This window comes from Cydia strobilella, chromosome Z (genome assembly GCF_947568885.1).
Source record: "Cydia strobilella chromosome Z, ilCydStro3.1, whole genome shotgun sequence".
Lineage (NCBI taxonomy): Eukaryota > Metazoa > Arthropoda > Insecta > Lepidoptera > Tortricidae > Cydia > Cydia strobilella.
Window position 1 is genome coordinate 28603084 of NC_086068.1, and position 24605 is coordinate 28627688.

Genomic DNA, 24605 nt, shown 5'->3' on the forward strand with positions numbered 1-24605 from the left:
TTGCTCTGCCTCCCCAGTCAAGTACCCCTTGAGATAATGCAACTTTTGAACGTTATCTAGTGATCTATTATTGTGAATTAAGGATACAAATAGATCTCTAAATGTTATCCACTCGGTGTACTTGCCTGAGAAGCTTGGTATACTAATCTTTGGTAGACGAATATGACTTTGGTCATTATTTACAACACTAAGTTCATTTGATTTACTTATGGTTGCTGGCTGAAGATTAGCCAAAATGAGTTTTAAATCGCACTTATATTCCATATACATTTCTTCGGTTGTATTATAAACATCCTTTTTAATGTAGTCTTGAGATTTTAGCAACGTCTTGTCTATTGTTTGCGATAGTTCTTTATGCCCAACTCTAAACTCTGACCACAATTGTTCTAACAGTTCTAATCTTCCCTCCACATAAATTTGTGTAATCCGATCCTTTGGTGACTTTTTGAAATTAACCTTTGCCTTAGAAATGCGGTCTGAGATTTCCTCTTGATAAGAAATTAATGATTCCATAGTGAACACAACTTCAACTTAACTTACAAATTTTAAATATAGTAAGTGTCAGGTAACTTGTAAACAACACAACTGATATACCTAATAACAGATATTCTAACTACAATCTCCACTCCGCAAATTTTTACAAGTGCTTAAAATCATACAAACAACACCAAATAATTCTAAGTCCAATTCAACTTCTCAAAAATTTTACAAGTGTTTAGGACTCTGTAGAAAATCGGGCATGGATTCCCCGTACCTCCGTTTTTACCGTAACTATTCTAAGTCCTTAAATTAAAGTTAGTAATTTTTCTAAGTTCAAATTAAATTATCACGAAATAGTTAGTCCCAAATTCACTAGATGTTAGTTGAAATTATCTTGACACTTCCTTTTTTTTCTCTAAGTTTTAATCTTCAATGAATTAAGGTTCAATTTTACATAAATGATAATTCTAAGAGTACTCACGGTCTTCACTTTGCATCACTCAACTGAACATAAACAACACTGTGACGTAGGAGCTCCTTCCTCGTTGATCTCTCCTGACGGATGCGTCCTTGCCGCACCGCCTGTGACTCAGCCTGGACACCGCTAGATGGCACCACTGCACGCTGCTTCACTGCACTCGTTCTCGTCTCCGTCGTATCCCTCTGAACAGCGATCCACTGCTACTATGGGAACGAAGCGAAGAATGGCTCCACGCACTGACTTTTAATTTAGTCGCAACTAGCGCCAAAACTGTCCGATTCGTAAGGACCAATGATTAACTTCCGTGTTGTTCACATTCAACGAAAACGCACCTGAAGATATCTGCTTCAAAATAAGTCGCAAAATTCTACCCAAACTAACATAGTTACAACATACGAGTACCTCCGTATGTTACATACATACGTACTTGTAGTTACATATTGCAAGATAAAAAAATGCAAAAATGGGCGACTACGTAGTTTTAATATAGATTTAATCGTGAAATTTAGTCGATTGAAACTAAAACTAATTTAGTTGTTAGTCGAACATTCTCACAACTAATTTAATCGCTAAAAGATTAATCGATTAATGCCCATCTCTGGGTACGGCCATAATGATACTAAAGATTTTTTTTGATATTAACGTTAACTGTAGCTAATGGAATAAAATAGCAAGTTTTTTTAGTCGGTTCGATTCCCAGACGGTACAAAAAAAATCTGTGAATGTAGTTTTGTTTATTTTTAAAAATAAAAAAATGTTGCCAAGTAAAATGATCTAACTTAAAGTTTTAAGGCACTTTCCCTCCGGGGCCCATTAATTTTTTCAACACTATTTTTGTTATAAAAAAAGATGGCGGTTATGTACTATGTCATAATAGTCTTGGATGTCGTTTTATATGTTTTAGGGAGTGCAAATGTTGAAAATGATTACCATTTGGAATCCAAGATGGCGGCCATGCACTATGTCATAAATGTCGTCATGGATGTCGTTTTATAGGTTTAAGGGAAGTGCGGATTTCGAAAATGATGACGATTTTGGAATCCAAGATGGCGGCAATGCACTATGTCATAAAAGTCGTTTTATGGGTTTTAGCGAGTGCAGATTTCAAAAATGATGACCATTTTGGAATCCAAGATGGCGGCCATGCACTATGTCATAAAAGTCTTCATAGATGTCGTTTTATAGGTTTTAGAACTGCGACCATCACAGAAACTAACTGCTACTATAAAAGTGGGTTAGGTTAGGTTAGAACTGCGAACTTTACAGAAACTAATTGCTACTAGAAAAGTGGGTTAGGTTAGAACTGCGATCTTCACAGAAACCAACTGCTACTAGAAAAGTGGGTTAGGATAGAACTGCGACCTTCAAAGAAACCAACTGCTACTAGAAAACAAAGTTAGTGGGCAGAAAGTTTTTATTCTGCATTGATTATATATGTAAACAAATGATGGCTAATATATTTTATGTTAAAAAAATCAGCTGATCAGCAAAGGGGTTAGGTTAGGTTAGTTAGACATTTAACGTGAAGAGCTCTCTCGCGAGGCGACTGATGAGTGGGTGGAGGTAAAAAGGTTAGTTAGACATTTGCTGATCAACTGATTTTTCAGCTGCCCAATTTTTGCGGATCAGTTAAATTGTAATCCAAAATGAAATAATCCGCTTAGCCACTGATTGCTTAACAAAATTTGATTAATGGTGGATCGCTTACTGCCGATCAAATAATTAATTTGCTAACCAAATCCATTTAGAGCAGGTCAGTATGACATTAATTGCGAACTGGTTTAAAAATACTTGCTAACCTTATAGCACAATCGGATTAGGTCTAACCTCGAAATCCTTCCAAAGATATGAAAATTGGTATGTATGTTAATTAAAGGTCTCTTTTTCATGTCCACACTATTTGACATTTGGGGACCTCGAGGAATCGCAGCCATCTTGGAAAATGTGTACCATCCTGGAGAAATTTGCGTTTTACTCTAAATATACGTTCTCTATGAAAATATTGTGTAAGGCAACATTAAAGCTTATTAAATTCTACACAAAAAAATCCTAGATATCTTTGCGGAAAAAATACATCTTATTATAGAAAATAATAGCTGTATCCAGATTTAGCGCTTATACCCTTTCAGGGGATATTCTCTTAATAGGAAACTTATAGGAATATGAATTCCACTTTTGTCTATACATTTGTACACGTTATACCCCAATATCAACATTTTACTCGACTGCGACTTAAACAGAAAGCAGGGTTTCTACGCGATTATCTCGCGTTTGTTACATTCTGGAGAATGTTTTAGTATACATAGAGCTGAGCTGATGCTGAACCCTGGCTGTACCTAGTGGAACGCAGGTTTGGTGCAACATAGGTACACGCTGTTTTGGTCTTCCGACACGTCTTGATGAGCAATTAGGAAAGCAGTACCCAAGATGGAGCTGATGCTGAACCCTGGCTGTACCTAGTGGAACTCAGGTTTCGTGCAACATAGGCACATGCTGTTTTGGTCTTCCGACACGTCTTGATGAGCACTTGGGAGAGCAGTACCCAAGATAGAGCTGATGCTGAACCCTGGCTGTACCTAGTGGAACTCAGGTTTGGTGCAATATAGGCACACGCTGTTTTGGTCTTCTGACACGTCTTGATGAGCGTTCCAGGTTTTGAGCTGTCTCCGTCATACACTACCCACGACACGTTAAGCGAGTGTTACCCTTGACACTTTGCACTCAGCAGCACTCCAGGTGTTCCAGATCTGGAGCTTTCCCCATCATACACTACCAGCGGCACATTGAGCGAGTGTTACCCTTTACCCCTGACCCTTTGTACCCAGCAGTACTCCAGGTGTTCCAGGTCTGGAGCTTTCCCTATCATACACTACCAGCAGCACGTTGAGCGAGTGTTACCCCTGACTCTTTGCACCCAGAAGCACTCCAGGTGTTCCAGGTCTTGAGCTGTATCCATCGTACACTACCAGCGGCACGCTTAGCGAGTGTTACCGCTGACCCTTTGTACCCAGCAGCATTCCAGGTGTTCCAGGTCTTGAGCTTTCCCCATCATCATCGTCTCGGCCCCTTATCACACTCGATCTGGGGTCAATCAAGGCTCCATATTAGGACCTTTCCTGTACGGAATAATGATCAATGACCTCCAGTGGGTTCTCAGGTCATCTCAATGTCTCCTTTACGCTGATGATCTGAAGTTAGTGTACGGTGTGGAGCAGAGAACTGATTGTGAGTCATTGCAGGAGGACATCAACTTGGTCTACCGATGGAGTGTACAAAACAAACTTCTTTTTAACTCTGCCAAATGCTGTGTTTGTAGTTTTAGCCGTGCGCGTGATCCAATAATTGCGAATTAGGAGCTGGGACCCGAGCCCATAACTCGCGTCTTCTCGGTTAAGGATCTTGGAGTTTTCTTCGATACGCGCCTCACGTTTCACGAGCACCTGTCATCACTTGCTAAGGACTGCTATCGAAGACTAGGCTTTCTGATTCGCAACATGCGTGACTTTAAAGAGCCATTCGCACTGAAACTGGTCTATAACGCCTTGGTTAGTATTAAGTTGGAGGCCTCGTCGGTCGTGTGGCACCCACACGAGTCAACGTATGTCTTGTTACGCGAGAAAGTTCAAAAAGCCTTTTTAAGATCCTTGTACAAGAAAATGTACGGGTATTACCCGTTTCTGTACCCAACCAAATTCTTGTTAGGGACCCTCGGTTCGGTTCGTTAGAGGTCAGGCGAAACTTTTCTTTATTGACTACGGCTTTACGGGTCCTGCGTGGCGAGTCAGACTGCCCAGAGCTGGTGTGCCGCCTGGTACGACTGTTTGTCCCTGACGTTTCCAGGATGGCTCTCAGGCCCCGCCGACGCGACTTATTGGCAGTGCCGGCGGCTCGCACTGTGTCGCGTAAGAACTCGCCACTTCTTCGTGCTCTCACACTATTGAATGCGCTCCTGACATCAGCTACTGACTGCGACATGTTTGCGTGGCGATGGACGGCTGTGTGCAGTGAATGTCTGAGGTTTTGTGAGAGGATGGATGATAGGTGGTTAACGGTAGTAATTTAGTGTTGTAAATATATCATGGTAATAGTTGTAATTTAAATGTAATTAACTTTCTTGGCGCATTAGTTTTACACTGTAATGTCATGTAAATGTGTTTTCAATAAATAATAAATAATAAATCATACACTACTTGCGGCACGTTGAGCAAGTGTTACCCCTGACCCTTTGCACCCAGAAGCATTCCAGGTGTTCCAGATCTTGAGCTGTATCCATCGTACACTACCAGCAACACGTTGAGCGAGTGTTAGAAGAGTGGAGAAGAGAAGAGGAGAAGAGAAGAGGATAACTTCGGGAATAAAAATTATTATACACCCTTCCCAACAATTAAGACTATCTCCATAATATCAAATTCCATCCAAATCGGTTTTATTGGGTCCAATACAAATTTCCATTACCCCCACCCCCCTTTTAACCCCCTTTAGGGTTGATTTTTGGGGTAAAACCTATCCTATGTCCTTCCCCAGGACTCAAACTATGTCCATACCTCATTTCATCTTAATCGGTTCAGCGGTTATTGATTCCCCATACAAACTTCCACCCCCTTAAAGGGTGAGTTCTTGAATAAAAAGTATCCTATGTCCTTCCCCGGGACTCAAACTATATGTATACCAAATTTCAACAAAAGGCCTAGTTTCCCCGCTGGGTTGGAAGGTCAGATGGCAGTCGCTTTCGTAAAAACTAGTGCCTACGCCAATTCTCGGGATTAGTTGCCAAGCGGACCCCAGCAGACTTCCATGAGCCGTGGCAAAAAGGCTGGGATAACGCGAGTAAGATGATGATATATATAAGATATTACCTTACTGTAAATCATTATCACCATGCTATACAATTTATATGTATTATATGAATACATAGGTAAAATGTTAAGAGTAATAAACGATTATATCAAATTTACCGAAAGTTTTATTTTAACTTACTAAAGTTATAAAGTGACGCATAATGTTGCGTAAGTATCAATACTGTTTAGGCGGTCGCGTTATTTCAAGCAGCGGCCGGCGTTCGGTTACTGTGTAAAAGTCGTATCTTCGCGCGTTTTCAAATCGACACCGGCCTCTTTGTTGCTGCCTCACACTATATTTTCATAAATAACGTATATTTAGAGTAATACGCAAATTTCTCCAGGATGGTACACATTTTCCAAGATGGCTGCGATTCCTCGAGGTCCCCAAATGTCAAATATTGTGGACATGAAAAAGAGACCTTTAATTAACATACATACCAAATTTCATATCTTCGGAAGGATTTCGAGGTTAGACTTAATCCGATTGTGCTATTAAGTTGCTGACCACATGTATATTTTTGTTCATCAAAATAGGAATATTTTGCAGATCGATTAAATGATACCATAAGAAATTATGACGTTTAAAATAACACTTCCACAGTTTGTGCTATAAAACACGCTGCAGAGTTAGCTTGGACCGACTCTAACCTTAGGTATTTTTTCGAATTCGATTAAAAAGGACCAACCATACTTTTAAGCTTTAACAGAATGGCGTACCCAGGGACCGGATAACCCTTTCCGCGATAACACCCTTTCAATGGGCGTCCCTTAAACACGGCTAACACATTGAAAGACTTTCCCTTTTGATCTACAAGCCCATTCATACCCCTACCTTTGACTAACCCTTATCGAAATGCTAACCAAAAATAAGGTTAGCCCTTAATAAGGGTTACCCCTATCTTTAAGCGCTTTTTATAAAGGTTTCCCTTTGCGTGAAAGAGACAGGATTAGTATATATCTACGCTAGTGTATGAAAAGGAAAGAAAATACGTGCCTAGTCATAGAACGCCGCCGTCGCCGCCGACGATCGCTTGTATTCAAATTCAAACTATTCAAAGTAATGTGTGCTTTATGAACAAGGTAGACGACTTAAATTAGCACGCTTATATGCTAAAAGGGAAGCCCTTTATAAGGCTAACCCTTATAAGCAATATGCAAGGTGTTGGTGAGCGGATGATAAGGGTTTTGTAAGGGTATTTGGGCTACCGATTACACAAATGTGTGTACACAAATATAAGGGTTTTTAAACGCAAAATGAAGGGTTTCGTCTGGCAAAGGGTATGGTTAGTTAAGCCTTATGCAATACCCTTATAAAACCCGGATAAGGGATAGCGGGCCGGTCACTGGGCGTACCGTACCGGACTGCAACCTTGATCTGGTCCGAGCCCTGTTCGAGCGTGTGGAAGGTGGTCCGCCGTACGTCCGTTAATAAGGATGCAGCTATAAGTGAGAGCGAGAAAGAGATATTTCGACCGAACCAAAGTCACGGTCCAGTAAGCCACAGCTTTTAGACAAGACGTTCATCGGAAGTGTATGGATCGATATTTTTCGTGTTACCTATGTATCGATTAGCGTTACACTATTGTGGAGCGGAATAGCGAATAAAGAAAGGTCTATGGAATAATTTAAGTTTCGTTATTCTTCTTTAGTCGGCACACTCTGGCCAGAGTGGTCGTGGTCATCATTGTGAATCACGATGAGTGATGATCTTGGTAATACGGCGTCATTCGTCGCGGACTGCAGCTTTCCGGGTACATTCGTGAACCGAGCACGTAGTTGCGACCTTGATCTGGTCTGTCCATCTCATTGGTGATCTACCACGTGGCCTGGTGCCTTCAACTTTTCCCTGCACTAAGTACGAGACGCTCTATGGAGTCATTACCACGACGAGATACATGGCCGAAGAAGGTCAAAATGCGTGATTCCATTGTGGTTGATAGGCGCAGTTTCGTTATAGTTTTCGCTAAAACTAAAAATCAAAGAAATCAGCTAGTCAGTCATTTTTAGGGTTCCGTAGCCATATTCAATAAGGCAAAAAATGGAACTCTTATGTTTCGTTGGCAACTTGGCATACATTAGCGTTATGCTATACTCAAGGCAAAAAAAAACATCAAAATGGCAATTAGGTTGGTACTTACAGATGTAGTGCATAATTGTTTGCCATCGTATTTTCTCGGAAACGTTCCTATTTGTCAACTTCTGTCAACCTCAGTACTCATTGTACTGAGACTGCCTGAAATAGCATAACACGTTCGTGAGTTTCCGTGAAAATACGATGGCAAACAATTATGCACTACATCTGTATACCATTTCATATCGTCCTTTATTGAGTATTTGGTAACATTAAACGTCACATTTTCATAGAATTACAGAACTCAGTCGTAATAAACAATAATTAAAAATACGAAAAGACCTATTTTCCACCACCTATTCGAATCATTTTGTTTTGTGAGTTTTAGACGAGCGCTCGCAATAATTTTGCCGCATGACGCTCCCGAGGTAACTGTTGGCGGGTAGGTGACGCAGCTTTTCCTCGCACAGCGGGACGAACGCGTAGCGCCCGTAGAAGTGCCCCATTAGAAACGCAATCAGCACTTTAGGGAACGCTCCAAAATGCCGGTTTTTCTTCAGCAATCCTAAAATAAGATAACATTCAAAGAAGCAAGAAAGAATTGAAATGAACGCTTGGACGTCAAAATGTAGTTATAAATAACATTGGCATGAATACATACAAACTGCATTATTTGTAAACACAAAAGATAACCTGGTACAGTCAGCAGCAGAAGAATAAATTTATCTGCAAAATTCCCGTTCTCTGAATATTATTCGTTCATATTGCAAATATTTTCAAATTGAAGCGTAAGGATAACTAAGGATAAACACTTTTGCTGCGCACAAGTAATTTTTTTTTAATTCGTTCTTACTTCAATGAAAGTTTTCTTGGCGTTTGTTCCTGCCAATTCTTATAAGACATCTATTAATTTTAACTATAATAGATCAAAACTTGCCTTTGATGTGTGTCCAAAACTATCTATGTAATTCTAACCTACCCAGTATGGTGTAATTTTAGCTGTATAAATAAGTACTTGCGGAGCATTTTAATAAAGTTTACTCTATTAATATTACAAATCGGTGGTTTTTATGCCAGAATAAAAATTGGCATGTAAAAAAGTTGAGATTGGTGATATGGTATTAAGTTAGAAAGTAGAGTAAAGAATAGCTACTGGCGGAATACTCCATTTAAAAAGTATCAGCACGGCCAAATGAGCTTGCCGCGATTCGCGCTGTCTTATATCAAGTCGCGTCTGTCCTTCTCACGCAAGTCGAGGCAAGCCGTGGCAGCCGTGTTGAGTTAAGCACCTAGGCACGGTTCGTAGCTGGAAAAACATTAGAGTGCCGGTAACACCAAGGCCTACTTAAGAGCCCATCAACGTGCTCACTAGCGCCACTGCTAAATAATTGTGATTATTTAAATTTAACGATAGATATTTAAAAGTCTGCAGAGATTTTGACAGCACACTCAGTACAGGTGTTATTTTAAACGTCAAATTTCTATGAAGACGTTTTAATAACACTGGCACTGCGTGTGCTGTCAAAATATTTGCAGACTTTTCTTGGTCTAACTCTAAGTACCTTTTGAATACATTATAATAGTTTTTACGTTGCTGGATTCCTAAATCTATGCGTCCGAAATTAAAACGGCCGTTTTTGTTTTAAGTTCATAGATAGACGAATCCAGCAACATAAAAACTAGTTTGATGTATTCAGCTGCAGAGAAAAGATACCCCACGTCCATACTAATTTACAGAACTTTGTATGCACGGGGGGTGCCTTTTCTCTGCAGCTGACTTAAACTGTACTTAAGCTGTACTTAAATACAAAAAACAGTACGTAGCGGACCCCTTTTTGAAATATCTATCGTTAAATTTAAATAACGCAATTATTTAGCAGTGGCGCTAGTGAGCACGTTGATGGGCTCCAGTGTTGGGCAAAATGTAACCTAACTACTGATCACTAACTACAACTACATTTTGTAGTTAGTATTCGTGATTACTAACTACTAATTGTAGTTACAATCACGGTTACGTGATTACTTTTTCTAACTACTTAACTATTAGAGGGGCATTTCGTAATTGATTCCTGATAGGTTTAAGGGAATGCAGATTTCGAAACTGATGACTATTTTGGAAACCAAGATGGCGGCCATACTCTTTTTCATTACACACTATTTTGACTCATATGTGGCAAAATAAATAATAATTATATTATATAAAGCGGCTATATTACGGTTTTACAACAAAACAAAATGGAAAAATAGCTAAATCACGTATGATGCCATAGATAACTAGCAGTTAAACTCGATCAGCTGATGCTTTTCCGCCATCTTGACGCGAACCAAACTGCGAAATCGCCGTGAAGTTTGCGAGTGTGGAGTCATACGTCAACGTCGCGACATGTTCTCTCCGCGAAGTCGCGCCGCGATTCACGCACATAGTCTGGAGGGCCCTTTACAATCAGTTGTCAGCTCTCTGGTGAACAGAGCACAAAATCTGTGTGACCCTGAATATTTAAAGAGCGAGATGTCGCATATTCAGGAGGTACTTAGGTGGAACGGGTATAAGGTTAGAAAGTGGCAACCCAGACGAAAAGCAAGAGTGAAGCGCCCTGATGTCTCCAGGCAGCCGGCATTTTTACCTTATGTGAAAGGAGTAACGGATAAGGTTGGCACAGTACTTGAGAGGTACTCTATAAAGACGGTATACACTCCTTTATCCAAAATTGCAGGAATCCCGTTCCAGTCACCTGGCGTTTATAAGATCGATTGCAGTTGTGGTAGTTCCTACATCGGGGAAACGAAACGTACCATTGCGGAGCGAGTTAAGGAGCATATCGCAGCTGTCAAGAATCGTCAGGTGAACAAGATTGCCGTTGCTGAGCATTTACTAGAGTCAGGGCCAAACCGCTGGATTGAGCTTCACAACCCTAGAATACTTTCTACAGATCGTGGGTTTTATAGTAGAAAAATCCGTGAAGCCATTGAAATCAAAAAACATAGAAATTCCAATCGAGACGAAGGTTTTAAGATCTCATCCATATGGAACCCAGTCATTAGTAAGTGTAAGCGAATAGATGTTGATGTCAACTTGAGCCAGTCTTCTCCGAGACCACGGGGACAACGCCGTCCTCGAAACGTCGGAGGTAAATTTAAAACTTATTTTACGCGATTAAGTCCCGTCGTTGTGAATAATAATGAGTAAAAATCATGAAAGTTTAAATCAGTGTTTTTTAAACAAATTACTCAAATGGTTTTCTGTCAACGGGCTAGTTTTAAACGTCACAAAAACTCAGGTTCTCTGTTTTAACTTAGGTGGCCGACCGCCAAGGCCCCTCGCTATTGTGATCAACGAAACGGTTCTCCCACAAGTGAAAAACGCCAAGTTTTTAGGTGTAACAATGTAACAATCGATTCAGCATTGAAATGGGATACTCAAATTGAAAATATTTATAATAAGTTGTCAGGAGTCTGCTTCGCCTTAAAACGCCTATCTTTTATACTTCCGCAAGCACAGGTACGAAGTTGCTACTTTGCTCTATTCCATTCAGTACTAAACCACAGTAGCGCGACGAATGTACTTACGCAGAGGAAACTCGCGGGGAGGCGGGCGGCGCGGGCCGCGTACCACAAACACGCTTAGTTTGTGGTACCGAGCGCGAAGGGCAGACGCGGGCGTGTTTTTACTTCAATTATCATCACTACATAATTATTAGTAATCATTATACATATTCTATAATGGTGCGCACAAACTGTTATGTGTACGGATGTAATTCGACATCGAAATCCCAGGATTTAAGGTTTCATAGATTTACCCGCGACGAGAGGTAGGTTTTTTTCATTTGTGTACTTATAAGTTGGAACTAAATACTAAAACACCATCTTGTAATTACCTACTTACTAAGTATTATGTAATTATTTGTATTAACTAAGTTAAGGGCTACTTGCACTCGATCGTGACGAGAAAAACCTCATGAAGTTTTATCTAAATTATGTAATAGGAGGTACAATCAGCATTATTTACCTAGCTATTAGGTAAGTAGGTCGGTATGTACATCTACTTCTACCGGCGGCTTCAAGAAATTTATAAAATTGCCAAGTCGTAATCAATCTTATATACGTATACTACCTACCTACCTAAGTATAATATAAAATTATAAATGCAGGTATCTATATATATGTATTTCCACGGGAGTTGAGGTGAATGAATGAAATGAGTGAGTGAACGTGAATGTAAATTAAAACGCTTAATTATAGTTGGTCAAGCAAATCTTGTCAGTAAAAAAAGGCGCGAAGTTCAAATTTTATATGGGACAATATCCCTTCGCGCATACGTTTTTTAAATTTGCCGCCCTTTTCTACTAACAAGGTTTGCTTGACCAACTATATATTTTTAATAGGTATCAAAAACAGTAAAAACAAGGCAATTTATTACTTGTTCTCTTTGGTTTCTACGATTAATATTATATTCATAATATGTGACCTTTATTTATTCATATACCTAAGCCATTTATTTAAATAAAATCGGTTAATATTTTCTTTGCTGTTTTAAGTCGATGAATTAATTATTTTGAATGTCCATATGAATAAATAATTACACCAGAATAGTAATAATCACAATACTTTTATTTCCCATTTTGTGATAACCCTAGCATATTTGCATGTTACAGCGTTAGTACCTACACTGGCGGCCGCATCGCGCGACATCAAAGGCGTTGCGCTACTGTAGGGAATAAGAATAATTGTAATACTGTGACTAAACTATAGTCTCGAGTTGTGGGGACTTGCCGCCGACTGGTGCCGCGCGTTCGTACTCCAGAAGCGGGCGGTACGTATAATAGCTCGCGCCCCTCCCGGCTCACTATTCTCAAACATATATGTATAATAACGATTCCGTCACAATACATATTTAATATTGTAAAATTCGTAAGGAATAACATCAGCAATTTTCCATTAAGGCCTGATAAGTGATCTGCGATGTTTGAGAGACAGGCAAAGAGGAAAATTAGCTACGACCAAATGCAGACTCACCAAGTCTACCAAAACCAACTACGTAATCAGTCCGAAAATTTACAATGCCATTCCGAGTGACATTCAAAATATAGAAAATAATAATTCATTCTACAAAGAATTAAAGAAATGGTTAATTAATAATGCCTTCTATGATATACGCGAATTTTGTGATGTTTAATTGTAATTTTTAATGGGAACCGAATGGGAATGGGTTGGGAACCGTTTGCGGAATAAGGGCCTGGATCCAGGGACCGGACAACCCTTTCCGCGATAAAACCCTTTCAATGGGCGACACTTAAACACGGCTAACACATTGAAAGACTTTCCCTATTGAACTGCAAGCCCATTCATACCCTTACCTTTGACTAACCCTTACCGAAGAGCTAACCAAAAATAAGGCTAGCTCTTAATAAGGGTTACCCTTATCTTTAAGCGCTTTTTATAAAGGTTTCCCTTTGCGTGAAAGAAACAGGATTAATATATATCTACGGTAGTGTATGAAAAGGAAAGAAAATACGTGTCTAGTCAAAGAACGCCGCCGTCGCCGCCGACGATCGCTCGGATTCGAAGTAATGTGTGCTTTATGAACAAGGTAGACGACTTAAATTAACACGCTTATATGCTAAAAGGGAAGCCCTTTATAAGGCTAACCCTTATAAGCAATATGCAAGGTGTTGGTGAGCGGATGATAAGGGTTTTGTAAGGGTATTTGGGCTACCGATTACTGAAATGTGGTAGCTTTATATAAGGGGTTTTAAAACCAAAACAAAGGGTTTCGTCTGGCAAAGGGTATGGTGAGTTAAGCCTTATGCAATACCCTTATAAAACCCCGATAAGGGATAGCGGGCCGGTCCCTGCCTGGATCCCCGCTCCGGGTCATTCTTGGTGCAGAGGTTATCCATTGCGGTTCAGCGTGGTAATGCAGCGAGCGTTTTGGGCACCTTTGCGCCGGGGATGACGCGGGGTGGGATTTTTGACTGACTGTTGCTTACTGCTTTGTGTTTTGTTTTGTATTTGTGTGTGTGTGTTTTTTTTTATATATTAAAATATATAAGGTATTGTTCATGAAATTGTATGTAGATTTTTTTAGATTTTAGGTAGTTATTAATATTTGTATAATATTTTTAATCTGCTAATACTAATTTAAGTTTGACACTAATTTTATACTAATTTTATCCTGTTTCGGGACTTAAAACATCTATTTACCAAATTTCACCTAAATCGGTTTAGCGGTTTAAGCGTGAAGAGGAGTTAAAAAAATAAGTTATTTGTTTAAAGTTTATGTTTTTACTTCGGAAAGGTGCCAATGTTGATACCATAAATGAATTCAGCACCCCCGATTTATACGAAAACGATACCAAATCCGGCCTAGACAATATAGATAAAAATGAGAGCCCTAAATAAACCTTCAAGAGCGGATATCTTAAAAACTATACAAGATATCGAAAAACTTGACTTATTAAAACTTGTAACAAATTAAATCACTTTTCATTTTGTATAAGTAGCCATGTCGCTCAGATGCATAGTTTCCGGGATATAATCGAAAAACCGAAAATTGGAACCTTTAAACCCCACTCTCCCCTCCAGCACCAGGGTCACGGCCGGGGACTTGATATGTTCACCTCATAACTAGTCCAAACAAAGCTACGAAGTTAAAAATTGTGTTCCAAGCATTTCCCTCTATAACTTTTATTGGGAATTCATTTCCTGGCCTAATGGCTGAGTTTTTCAAATGCGATTCATACACGAGACGGATGTTGATGGTTCATGGTGACATCAAATATGAAGTAGGTAAGGAAACAGGAAAACAATGCAAAGAAATTCGCTTTTAATATTGAAGTCACTCGCTCGCATACAGAAAGCTATAAAATCTTTCTTATATTTTTATTTCTGCCGTAGAGATTGTTCTCATAAGGGGCATTTTATTTCAAGTTTTAGGTACACTTATCTTTCTTTTTATTTGGAAATTTTCAGAATCAGGGATGTTGCGTATATTCGATTCGCACCCGCACCCGCATCCGCAACCGCGGAACTTCTGCATTATTTTCAACATCCGCATCGTCTTTATATCCGGAAGTCGTTATAGGCAACGGTAAAGAGATAAATACATATTTAAATCCGAAACGTGAGTACGTTTCGAACGAGTGTTCACGCTATACCCCTCCCCTACCTAGTCTCTATATATAAACAAAAAGTTACCACAGTTGCTAACCATCTGTCGATGTAAACAAAAGATAAAAAAGTAAAGCTCTTTGTCCTTTGACCACCGACTCCGGTCCCAATATCTGCATGGAATATCTAAGAACTTTTTTACAAATGGTTCATTAAAACCGTCGCTAGACCCGAATTCGGTGCTACGTGCTACACCCGAAGTCGCTATATCCACATGAACATTCATGGGACTTGGATTTTACGTCGCTATAGCCGAATGGTCGCTAGTCGCTACGACCAAGGTCGTAATAAATGAAATCCACTGTAGTTATTTTACCTATAACGAAATCGTCTAGTCTATCGTCGCGTAGTCGTCGTTAAATACGCGATTAAGTCCCGTTTTACAATTTAATTATGTAAAATCGTCTAGATCCAGAAAAGTCGGCCTATAGTTACTGTTTATTAAATATAAATATAACGCACCTATATTGTTGTTCAAATACTAAATTTCTTTATTTTAAATAAAAATTACTAAAATGTAATATTTGACGTTTTTTATGTATCTAATCTTGACATCCGCATGCGCATCCGCGGATGTCAAAAACTCGGCATCCGCAACATCCCTGCTCAGAATAACGAGCTCTTTCAAAAAAGGGTCCCAAGGCTTCCATACATTTTTTGTTCCTTTCATTCCGTTATCGTCATACAAACGACACTTTTTCTCCTATTAGTAAAGAGCTCGTGATTCTGAAAACGAAATAACATGAAAATTCCCAAATTTGAAAAATAAAAGTTAGTGTAGGAATGTACTTTAAATAAAATGGCCTATATATTTACGTACTATTTCTCTGCTTTAATATACCATACCATTTACAATAATTAGACGCCTGGGGCCCGTTTCTCAAAAGCTTGCAACTTGTACTTGTAATACAAGCGGATGTCACTTTTTGACAGCTTTTGTTAGAAAGGGACTTCCACTTGTATTACATGTTATAAGCTTTTAAGAAACGGGCCACCGTACGTTAAAGTGTAGCTGTTAGGCATGTGTAAAGTCTGTTTCTGTGAACTAAGTACTGTCCGCGCGCGAATTCCGTGCACGGATGAGGAATGTTAGGAATGTTGGGCGTCATGACCGAGTGGTATCATTTTGACGTTACGGGCGCGGCGCACACCCTCCCACTTCCGCGACCTCCGAATGCACGGAATTGGCGCGCGGACAGTAGTGCTTTTTACTTTTCCAATTCCTTTTTTTTGCTACGGACTATAGGCCCGAAACTACATACTTTACATATGTACTTATTATATATTAAATAAGCCTTTTCACGTTTACTTTGATTTAACAGATTTTTTGTCTGAATATAACAGTTAAAGCTATCCTGAATGATCGAAATATCCAATAACGAGTAGGTAGATTTTGCAACATTCTTGAATCCGCTAACAATGCTAAGTAAACAAACTCACCATATTTGACTGCAGCGTAAGTAGCTGTGGCAAAAAGTGTGCTGAAAGGAAGGCAGCGACGATAAAAGCTCTCTTTATCGCATTCTTCTAGAGCTTTGATTTCATCGCGAGTGAATTCGTAGTACCTCTGAAATCAAGGCAACGATACAATCGGTACCTACGTCCTTTGGATAGTCTTTTGGAGATATGAGCTCACGACCAACGTGTTTTATATTATAACTATATAAATCAAAGCCTTACCAACGGATGTGTTATGTTCTTCACGGGTGGAGTGCAGCCTTCCAAAGCCGATTTTATGTTATCACATTCCACCCTTCCTCTCTTGCTAGGATCATTTTGTTCATTTTTGTCACTCATTACGAAAATATCATTTTTAGTTAAATTAAAATTCAAAATTATGGTTGATTCTTATCAATTTTAGAATTTATGATTATTCGTTAATTATGCCATGTTTTAGGTAGCGAATGAATTAGATACTATTTAACTAGATTTTTTAAAATGGCATTGTATACTGATGTGACATATGGAAAACCATATAAGCGTCAAACTTTATATATTTTTAGTGTGTTATAGGCCTGAATTTTGATTATTTTAATTAAACGCACAATGAGTATTTATTACCAAATACACTTGAAAAGTGATTTGTACAACAACTGTTATCTAAAACGTGAGTCTTCATTTGAATTTCATTTTTCCGACCTTACAAAAGACCGAATTTCTGAATACCGAATTATTTTATTTTCGATCGGACAATGATTTTTCGGAATTTAAGAATTCGGGAATAAATATTTTCGGAAAAGCGTAAAATCGGAACTTAAATTTTTTGGTCAAATGACAATTAGGCCAGGAAATAAATGCCCAAAAAAAGGTAATGGAAATGCTTGGAACCCAATTTTTGACTTCATAGCTTTGTTTGGACTGGTTAGGAGGTGAACATATCAAAAGTCCCCGGCCATAACCCTGGTGCTGGGGGGGAAAGGGGAGTTTGAAGGTTCCCTTTTTCGGATTTTCGATTATATCTCGGAAACTATGCGTCTGAGCGACTTGGCCACTTGTAAAAAATTAAAAGAGATTTAATTTGTTACAAGTTTTATTCAGTCAAGTTTTTCGATATCTTGTATAGTTTTTGAGATATCCGCTCTTAAAGGTTTATTTACGGCTCTCATTTTTATCTTGATTATCTACATCAGTGAAGCTGCTAGGCCGGGTTTGGGATCGTTTTCGTATAAATCAGGGGTGCTGAATTCATTTATGGTATATTAAATCTCTTTTCATTTTGTAGTATAAGTGGCCAAGTCGCTCAGACGCATAGTTTCCGAGATATAATCGAAAAACCGAAAAATGGAACCTTCAAACCCCCCTCTCCCCCCCAGCACCAGGGTTACGGCCGGGGACTTTTGATATGTTCATCTGTGGCCGCAGCCTAAAGGGGCCCACTGACTATCAGTCCGCCGGACGATATCGGCCTGTCAGTTAGAACAAAAATTTGACAGTTCCGAACAACGGACAGGCCGATATCGTTCGGCGGACTGATAGTCAGTGGGCCCCTTAAGGTTACGATGTTAGACGTGTTTAACATATAATATTTAAATTTGAGAAAGAAACAAAAATGTGAGATGACACACGAAATCGGTTTGCACAGATTAATCGCTGTGATATATCGTTACGTAAGAGTATGTAGCCGGCATTACTCTATTACTTATTCTGTGATTATACCAAAGAATATAATAGTCACTCATTATACGGTCTCTATATATTTTAAGTAGTTAGTATATGACCTCTTTGAAATTTGTCTAATCAATCATGGCCGGTCAGAGAACATGCTTGTAGCTGAAATATAATTCTGTCTTAGATGAATGTCTCCACAGTTACAGTGTCAAATTTAAAGTCACATTGAATTTTTTTATAGTTTTTGCAGCTAAGTTTGGAGGGCGTCGATGTGATGGCGCGTTGGCTGCTGCTGGCGCTGGCGAGCGCGCTGTGCGCCGACGCCGGCCGCCCGGCGCGCTACGCCGACTACTCGGCCGCCCGCATGCCCCAGTACGACACCCTCTACGACGCCCGCGCCGACCATCGAGGACCCGCTGACGACTATCGCGACCGCTCAGACCTTGCAGCGCCCATAGATTACAATACTTATGATCAAGAATCTAATGGTAAAATCCTCACTATAAACAGTACCTTATAATTTGCATATAAGTATAAATAAATATGAATAAATAAGTAAGTAGGTCAACTACTATTTAATGCATTTGTAGGTAGGTATATTTATGGCAAAGAGGATATAATAAGATAGAGCGGTACTGTCATAGTAAATTTTGTAACCACTGTAAATTCACTGCCATCTATAGTTTAAAACAAAAATGAAGATTTATAAAAATACGTTAAAATGTATTTAAATATGGAAAATGATTTTTTTATTTGCTTTAATTATTTTTATATGATTTGACCCATGGTCTTTCACTGATATGCGTTAAAATTATGAATAACAAACGAAACGAAAACGATCGAGAATCAAATTTAGTTGATTTTCGAGGCACGTTTTTTCCTTAGACTGTATCCATCTATTACGGAGTTATATGATATACTTATATCTATCTTTGCGTATGCTTATGATTTATAACAATTGAGCAGTGTCTTTTCAAAAGGGCTTATTCTCTACGAAGACCATAAAACAGCAAAAAACCCTTTCGAATAAATATTCCTAAATTACTAAATAGTAAGAACGAAAAACAAAAGTCCGATGGGAATAGAAGGGACCAAACACAATTATAGCTCAAATATACGGCCTGTTTCAATATTTCATTCAAGGGACTGCTAATACCTAAACCGCGCGTGTTATCTTCATGTCGATCTCATTTGGTTGCAGATAAAAGGAATCCGAAAATTCTTCAGGATGAAGATTTGTATCAAATACCTCATAATAATAACATAAGAAAAGCGCCTACGACTATAGCAATAGACGATGTCGATGCGGATTATAATTTTAAATCTGAAGAAATCATTCCAAAAAATAAAAAAGGTAACAAAAGGCCGAGAAATACCAATAAAATAGAAGCGAATGAATCTGTTGATCGCAGAGCAAAAATTGGCCGTAACGTTAAAAACATCCATCAAAGAGCTTCGGATTCGGATGATAAAGACAATGAAGCTCCTTTAGATCACCATGAGGAAGAGAAGGATCCAGGCTCCGACAACGAAAAAAATAAATTTGTCCGTAGGGACATACGGCAAAAGGTTCGACGAAAATCTTGGTATCCCAAATCTGCAGCGTTGAGAGCCTCCGATTATGATGACCAGAGTGAGGGTAGGCAGGGTAAAGATGCAAAAAAACTTGATGACCCATTATACACTGATACGGAATTGTTGCAAAACACACCGAACATTGAACCAGATGATGTCAGGTTCACAGAAAGAAGCCGACCGCCCAGTTATAAAATTGTAGGAGAAGACAACGACGATTCGGAAACGCCATTGTCTAGCAGGCACAAGGCGCCCATGCCAAAGTCTAAAAAGAAAAACCCTGAATATGTAGACTACAACGATATGAGCAGGATCGAAAAAATTAAAAACCTCCCTACCCGAAGCACAACAGGTAAGCTCATATTTTGTACCTAGACTGTTTTTATATTCGAGACAGAATTAAAATGACAATTAAATTGCCTAATTGTCTACTCAATAAGCTCAATCGATGTATTATCTTAATACACAACCATATTAATTGGTTAGTAATACTGAGTAAAAACATTTTATTTTTTGGGATATAAAAACAGATTTTAAGTAAGTACTTTGTCCCTTCCCAGCCCTTCCCGTTAATTCAACCTGCCAAAATAGATGTATCCTCGTCCTGCCCAATGTGATTTTTAGGGTTCCGTACCTCAAAAGGAAAAAACGGAACACTTATAGTCAGAACACTCGTGCGTCTGTCTGTCTGTCTGTCCGTCTGTCACAGCCTATTTTCTCCGAAACTACTGGACCAATTAAGTTGAAATTTGGTACATATATGTAAAGTTGTGACCTAAAGACGGACATGTAACGTAAACAAATAAATTTTATACATAGGGGCCACTTTTAGGGGGTAAATGAGCAAATAAAAAAAAAAGTTTTTCAAACTATATCGTGTTACATATCATATGAAAGAGCTCATTGTGAGGATCTCACATATATTTTTTAGATAATTTAGGATAAACAGCTTCTAAGTTATTCAAGAAAATAGGCAAAAAATGACCATTCCCCCCCTTTATCTCCGAAACTACTGGGTCTAAAGTTTAAAAAAAAATACACTAAATAGATCTTTACCTATAGATTACAGGAAAACCTATAAGAAATGTGTAGTCAAGCGTGAGTCGGACTTAATTACTTAGTTTTTGATCCGACCCCTACGGGTTTTTAAAGACATTTCACTCACGTTTCACATAAAAAAATACATTGTTTAAATTGTGTAATGTACGGAAACCTTGGAACGCGAGTCCGACTCGCACTTGGCCGGTTTTTAAATGACATATTCCATTTTTAACAATTTATGAATTAAAAGCCTAGATAGGTTGAGTTTACACTGAAAATTCTTGTTTTTACATCAAACGTGAACGAAAGGAAAATCAACTCAATCCAAATTCTTTTCTAGAACCATTGCAATAGTACTTATTCGTAATATATCTATTAGACTGTATCTAAATTCTGTATCAATTGATGTATGTCTTAATGTAAATATTTTTAATTTGAATAAAAATGTGTAAAGGCTTAAAATACCCATAAATATTATTAGCTGATTGTTTATTTACGAATATAACTAAATTTAGTTATACTGCACAGTATAACTATTTGGATTTTCTTTGTCCATTTTTTGTCGTATAACTAATAGTATAACTAGGTGGATAAACGCGGCAGGTCGAGGGTATTCTAAAAACCATTACCCAATCTTTATCGTCAATCTCTGGTGAAGGGATCCAGTTTGGGGATCCGCGAATAATGTTAATTTGATGATCGAGGAATGATTAGGTAACTAAATAGACCGTAAGGTTGTCTGGAAGAAATGGCTTTTTAGTGATAAGACCGCCTGTTGTTTACCTCTACTTGCGTTGCTGATTTTTTGTATTATTTTCTTCTTGAGGTGCACAATAAGAGTATAAATGTATTGTAGAGCATCATTTGAGCCTATTGGCATCAAGAAGCAAACAGTTTTAGTATGTATTGGAGCCTACTTAACCTAACAATACATATGTATATAGTTAGTTATATATATATCCATAAATTAACAACAGGTATGATAGAATGCTTCATGCATTTATACATTAGGTACATAAATACGGATATACGAGTACAAATTTAAAGAGCTTTGAATAAGGTAGATTCAAATAATCGCTTATTTGGTTTTATTTAGTTAGTCAGGAATCAAGTTTAAAAGAATAGATGTCTCTTGAGGAGAACAAATTAATCTATAAGTTTCACGGTATTAACCAAATATAAAGTTATTATAAAAACTTAAGTTTGCAGTAAATACATTATAATTTTATTACTTACACTTTTAACATTTTAATTATAAAATCGGGTTAGTCGCGTTAATCATTATACTGATTTGGAAAACGGAATGCCCTAACGGTCGGCTTGTGTGTGCTCAGCGAGGACGGGCGCAGGCGCACCGCGGCGCTGGTCGTTCCAGGACGGCTTCCGACGCCGCTTCTACAACACACCTCCGCAAGAAGTGGAACAATACGCAGAGATCTTGACCAACGCGCAACCCAGCGACGCTTCGGCTGCTAACACCACTGCTAACACGACCACTCCTTCCCCACCAATAACCGGTATCGATGAACCTCTCGCTCCGCTTTCTAAAGATGTACTCGCAAATATCACGGCGTTTGTCAACATGTCAAAGCAGTTATCTATAGCTGAATTGTCACAACTCTCTATTATGAAAAAAGCCCAAAGGAGAGACAGTGTCATGGATGAAATGTTGAAGGATAAGCCCCCGGTGTTACTTCAGGTAACTGAGAGGTTGCAAACGGTAGTGATGGTAGAGCCGCCGCCCGTTACACAGGAACCGTGGTTGCGAGCGAGAGATATCGCAGAAGACTCTCCTGAGCGCATTGCAAGAGTGAAGCGTTTCATGAGGAACAAGTTAGTTGCGAACGCGAGAAATATAAGCGAGCTGATGGAGAACTGGGACGATACCGTGTGCGACTACGTCGACATTGCGCTCTTGGATGAGAGCGGTGCGGTTTGGATGCACACGCACAGCTCATATATATATTTGCTGCGGCCCATAGGTTGTACATTGATTGCGTATTCAGCATTCTGTTTATTCTGATTCACCCTGTTATAAGTTATTTTTTTTCTTGATTCTTGTTTTTATGGTTGTGTGCAGAACTAGAAATCAAATCGGAATCGACGGCGAGTAGATAAAAATTTTCACGACTATTTTCACATAAACTTTATAAAAATCTACGTATTTTTGACTTGACTACCCCCATGTTTTTCCCACTACCACTGAGAAGTAGGAGGGTATGGCATGCAGCATCCGTGCAGCGTGATTTATACGTCTTTTAAAAATATTTAAATTTACGGCAAAATAGGTCCTATAGTTATGATTTTTTTATGGGTTCACATAAAGTTAAAGTTTGCTATAATATTATTTTGAGGGCAAAATATAAGTACAATTTGCGATAAAAAATTATTATGCGACCCTGTTTTCACCGAAAAAATGAAGAAAACTCGGAAGGTATTTTATCAATCTTTTTAAATGAATCCTTGATTCTCAATTATTTCAGCCCCTCGTACAAGATATGGTGAATTGAATTGTAATAATTCATGTACCAAATGATTCTTGTTTACTGCAAAATTGGCAACCGAAACGACACTTCTCCCTGCAAATTTTGAAAAATACTCCCAAGAAAACTCATTTATTTTAGGTTTAAAAAGAGAAAATGAAAACTTTTACTATTTCAGCCGCCAGTTTAGGAAATGATTATTTAAGAACGTTAACAGTTTTTGAATAAATACTAATAGTTACGTCGTAATGTTGAATGAAATAGGAGGCATTTTGCAAAATACGCTCGTTTGTAGGAATAAGGACTCTTAAGCAAGTTAGGTTTTCAAGAAACATTTTTGTCAAGCTCGAGTTCTGATGATGGGATCCATAGGGAATCGAGGGAACTCCTCAAATGTGAAAGGCATACATATAGTAATTTTTGTATTTTTATAAACAAATCCAGCACTTCCATTTTAAAAAGTGACATTTGATGAAGTGGAACTGCTGATGATGATCAGAACGGAACTCTTCAATGACGCATAGTTCACGTTTGGCGATTTGTCCTCTTCGTTATGTTTGTTAAGCAAGTTAGGTTTTCAAGAAACATTTTTGTCAAGCTCGAGTTCTGATGATCGGATCCATGAGGAATCAAGGGAACTCCTCAAATGTGAAAGGCATACATATAGTGATTTTTGTTTTTTTATCAACAAATCCAGCATTTACATTTAAAAAAGTGACATTTGATGAAATGGAAACTGCTGATAATGATCAGAATGGAACTCTTCAATGACACATAGTTCACGTTGGGCGATTTGTTCTCTTCCTTATGGACCCAGACCTAAACTTGGACCCGGACTCGGACCCGGACCCGGGTCTGAACATGGACCCCAACTCGGACCCGGACCCGGACCGAACTCTGGCCCAAACTTGGACCCGGACAGCCGGACACGGACCCGGACTCTGATCCGGACCCGGAAATGCTACTAGAAAAGTGGCTTAGGTGGGTGGTTGGGTTTTGAACTGCGATTCTCACAGAACAGAATTGCTATCAGAAAAGTAGGTTAGGTTAGAGCTGTGACCCTTACAGAAACGAATTGCTATCAGAAAAGTAGGTTAGGTTAGGTTAGAACTGCGACCCTTACAGAAACGAAATGCTACTAGAAAAGTGGGTGGTTTTACCTCCTTTTCTACATTATTAGGCAAAAGATGCTGTCTTTTTCATTTCATTGTCTGGAATCTAAGAGTGCACCATCAACAATAAGTGAACTTTCAGCGGCATCCCCCATTGAAGCCGGTTTTTTTTTTAAATTATTAAACATATTTTCTCTTTAATAAATCGGATAGAAATATAATAAGTTTTTGGCAAAAAATTCATTT

At 38.7% G+C, this 24605-nt stretch overlaps 2 protein-coding genes and 1 long non-coding RNA gene across 4 annotated transcripts in view; 2 read left to right on the forward strand and 1 right to left on the reverse strand.

Annotated features, from left to right (window-relative positions):
• The window catches only part of LOC134754406 (OCIA domain-containing protein 1), a 56686-nt gene extending 39723 nt beyond the window's left edge, over positions 1-16963 (reverse strand). Inside the window, exons 1-2 of one of the 2 annotated variants that reach the window (XM_063690721.1) lie at positions 16721-16963; positions 16481-16607 (exon numbers count right to left, since the gene is read on the reverse strand). In XM_063690721.1, coding sequence (XP_063546791.1) covers positions 16481-16607; positions 16721-16837 — 244 coding nt within the window. In that variant the 5' untranslated portion in view covers positions 16838-16963. Of the gene's footprint in view, positions 1-16480; positions 16609-16720 lie in introns of those variants that run through there. The other variant, XM_063690723.1, reaches the window with a different exon arrangement.
• Positions 1853-10021, forward strand: LOC134754508 (uncharacterized). The gene is made up of 3 exons (XR_010128913.1): positions 1853-1968; positions 2058-2146; positions 9950-10021. It is a non-coding gene; the product is annotated as an uncharacterized LOC134754508 (long non-coding RNA).
• Positions 16964-18318: 1355 nt separating the features above from the next.
• On the forward strand, positions 18319-22794 carry LOC134754288 (uncharacterized). Its single transcript, XM_063690514.1, has 3 exons — positions 18319-18636; positions 19350-20075; positions 22099-22794. Exons 1-3 carry the CDS (start codon positions 18423-18425, stop codon positions 22785-22787), a joined length of 1629 nt encoding a protein of 542 aa, XP_063546584.1. The 5' UTR covers positions 18319-18422; the 3' UTR covers positions 22788-22794.
• The last annotated feature ends 1811 nt before the right edge of the window (positions 22795-24605 follow it).

Excerpts from the sequence above, each read along its gene's own strand:
- LOC134754288 (XM_063690514.1), top strand. The coding sequence starts at position 18,423 with ATGGCGCGTTGGCTGCTGCTGGCGCTGGCGAGCGCGCTGTGCGCCGAC. Across the intron at positions 18,637-19,349 it reads TTATGATCAAGAATCTAATG|ATAAAAGGAATCCGAAAATT; the intron begins GTAAAATCCTCA and ends ATTTGGTTGCAG. Across the intron at positions 20,076-22,098 it reads CCCTACCCGAAGCACAACAG|CGAGGACGGGCGCAGGCGCA; the intron begins GTAAGCTCATAT and ends GTGTGTGCTCAG.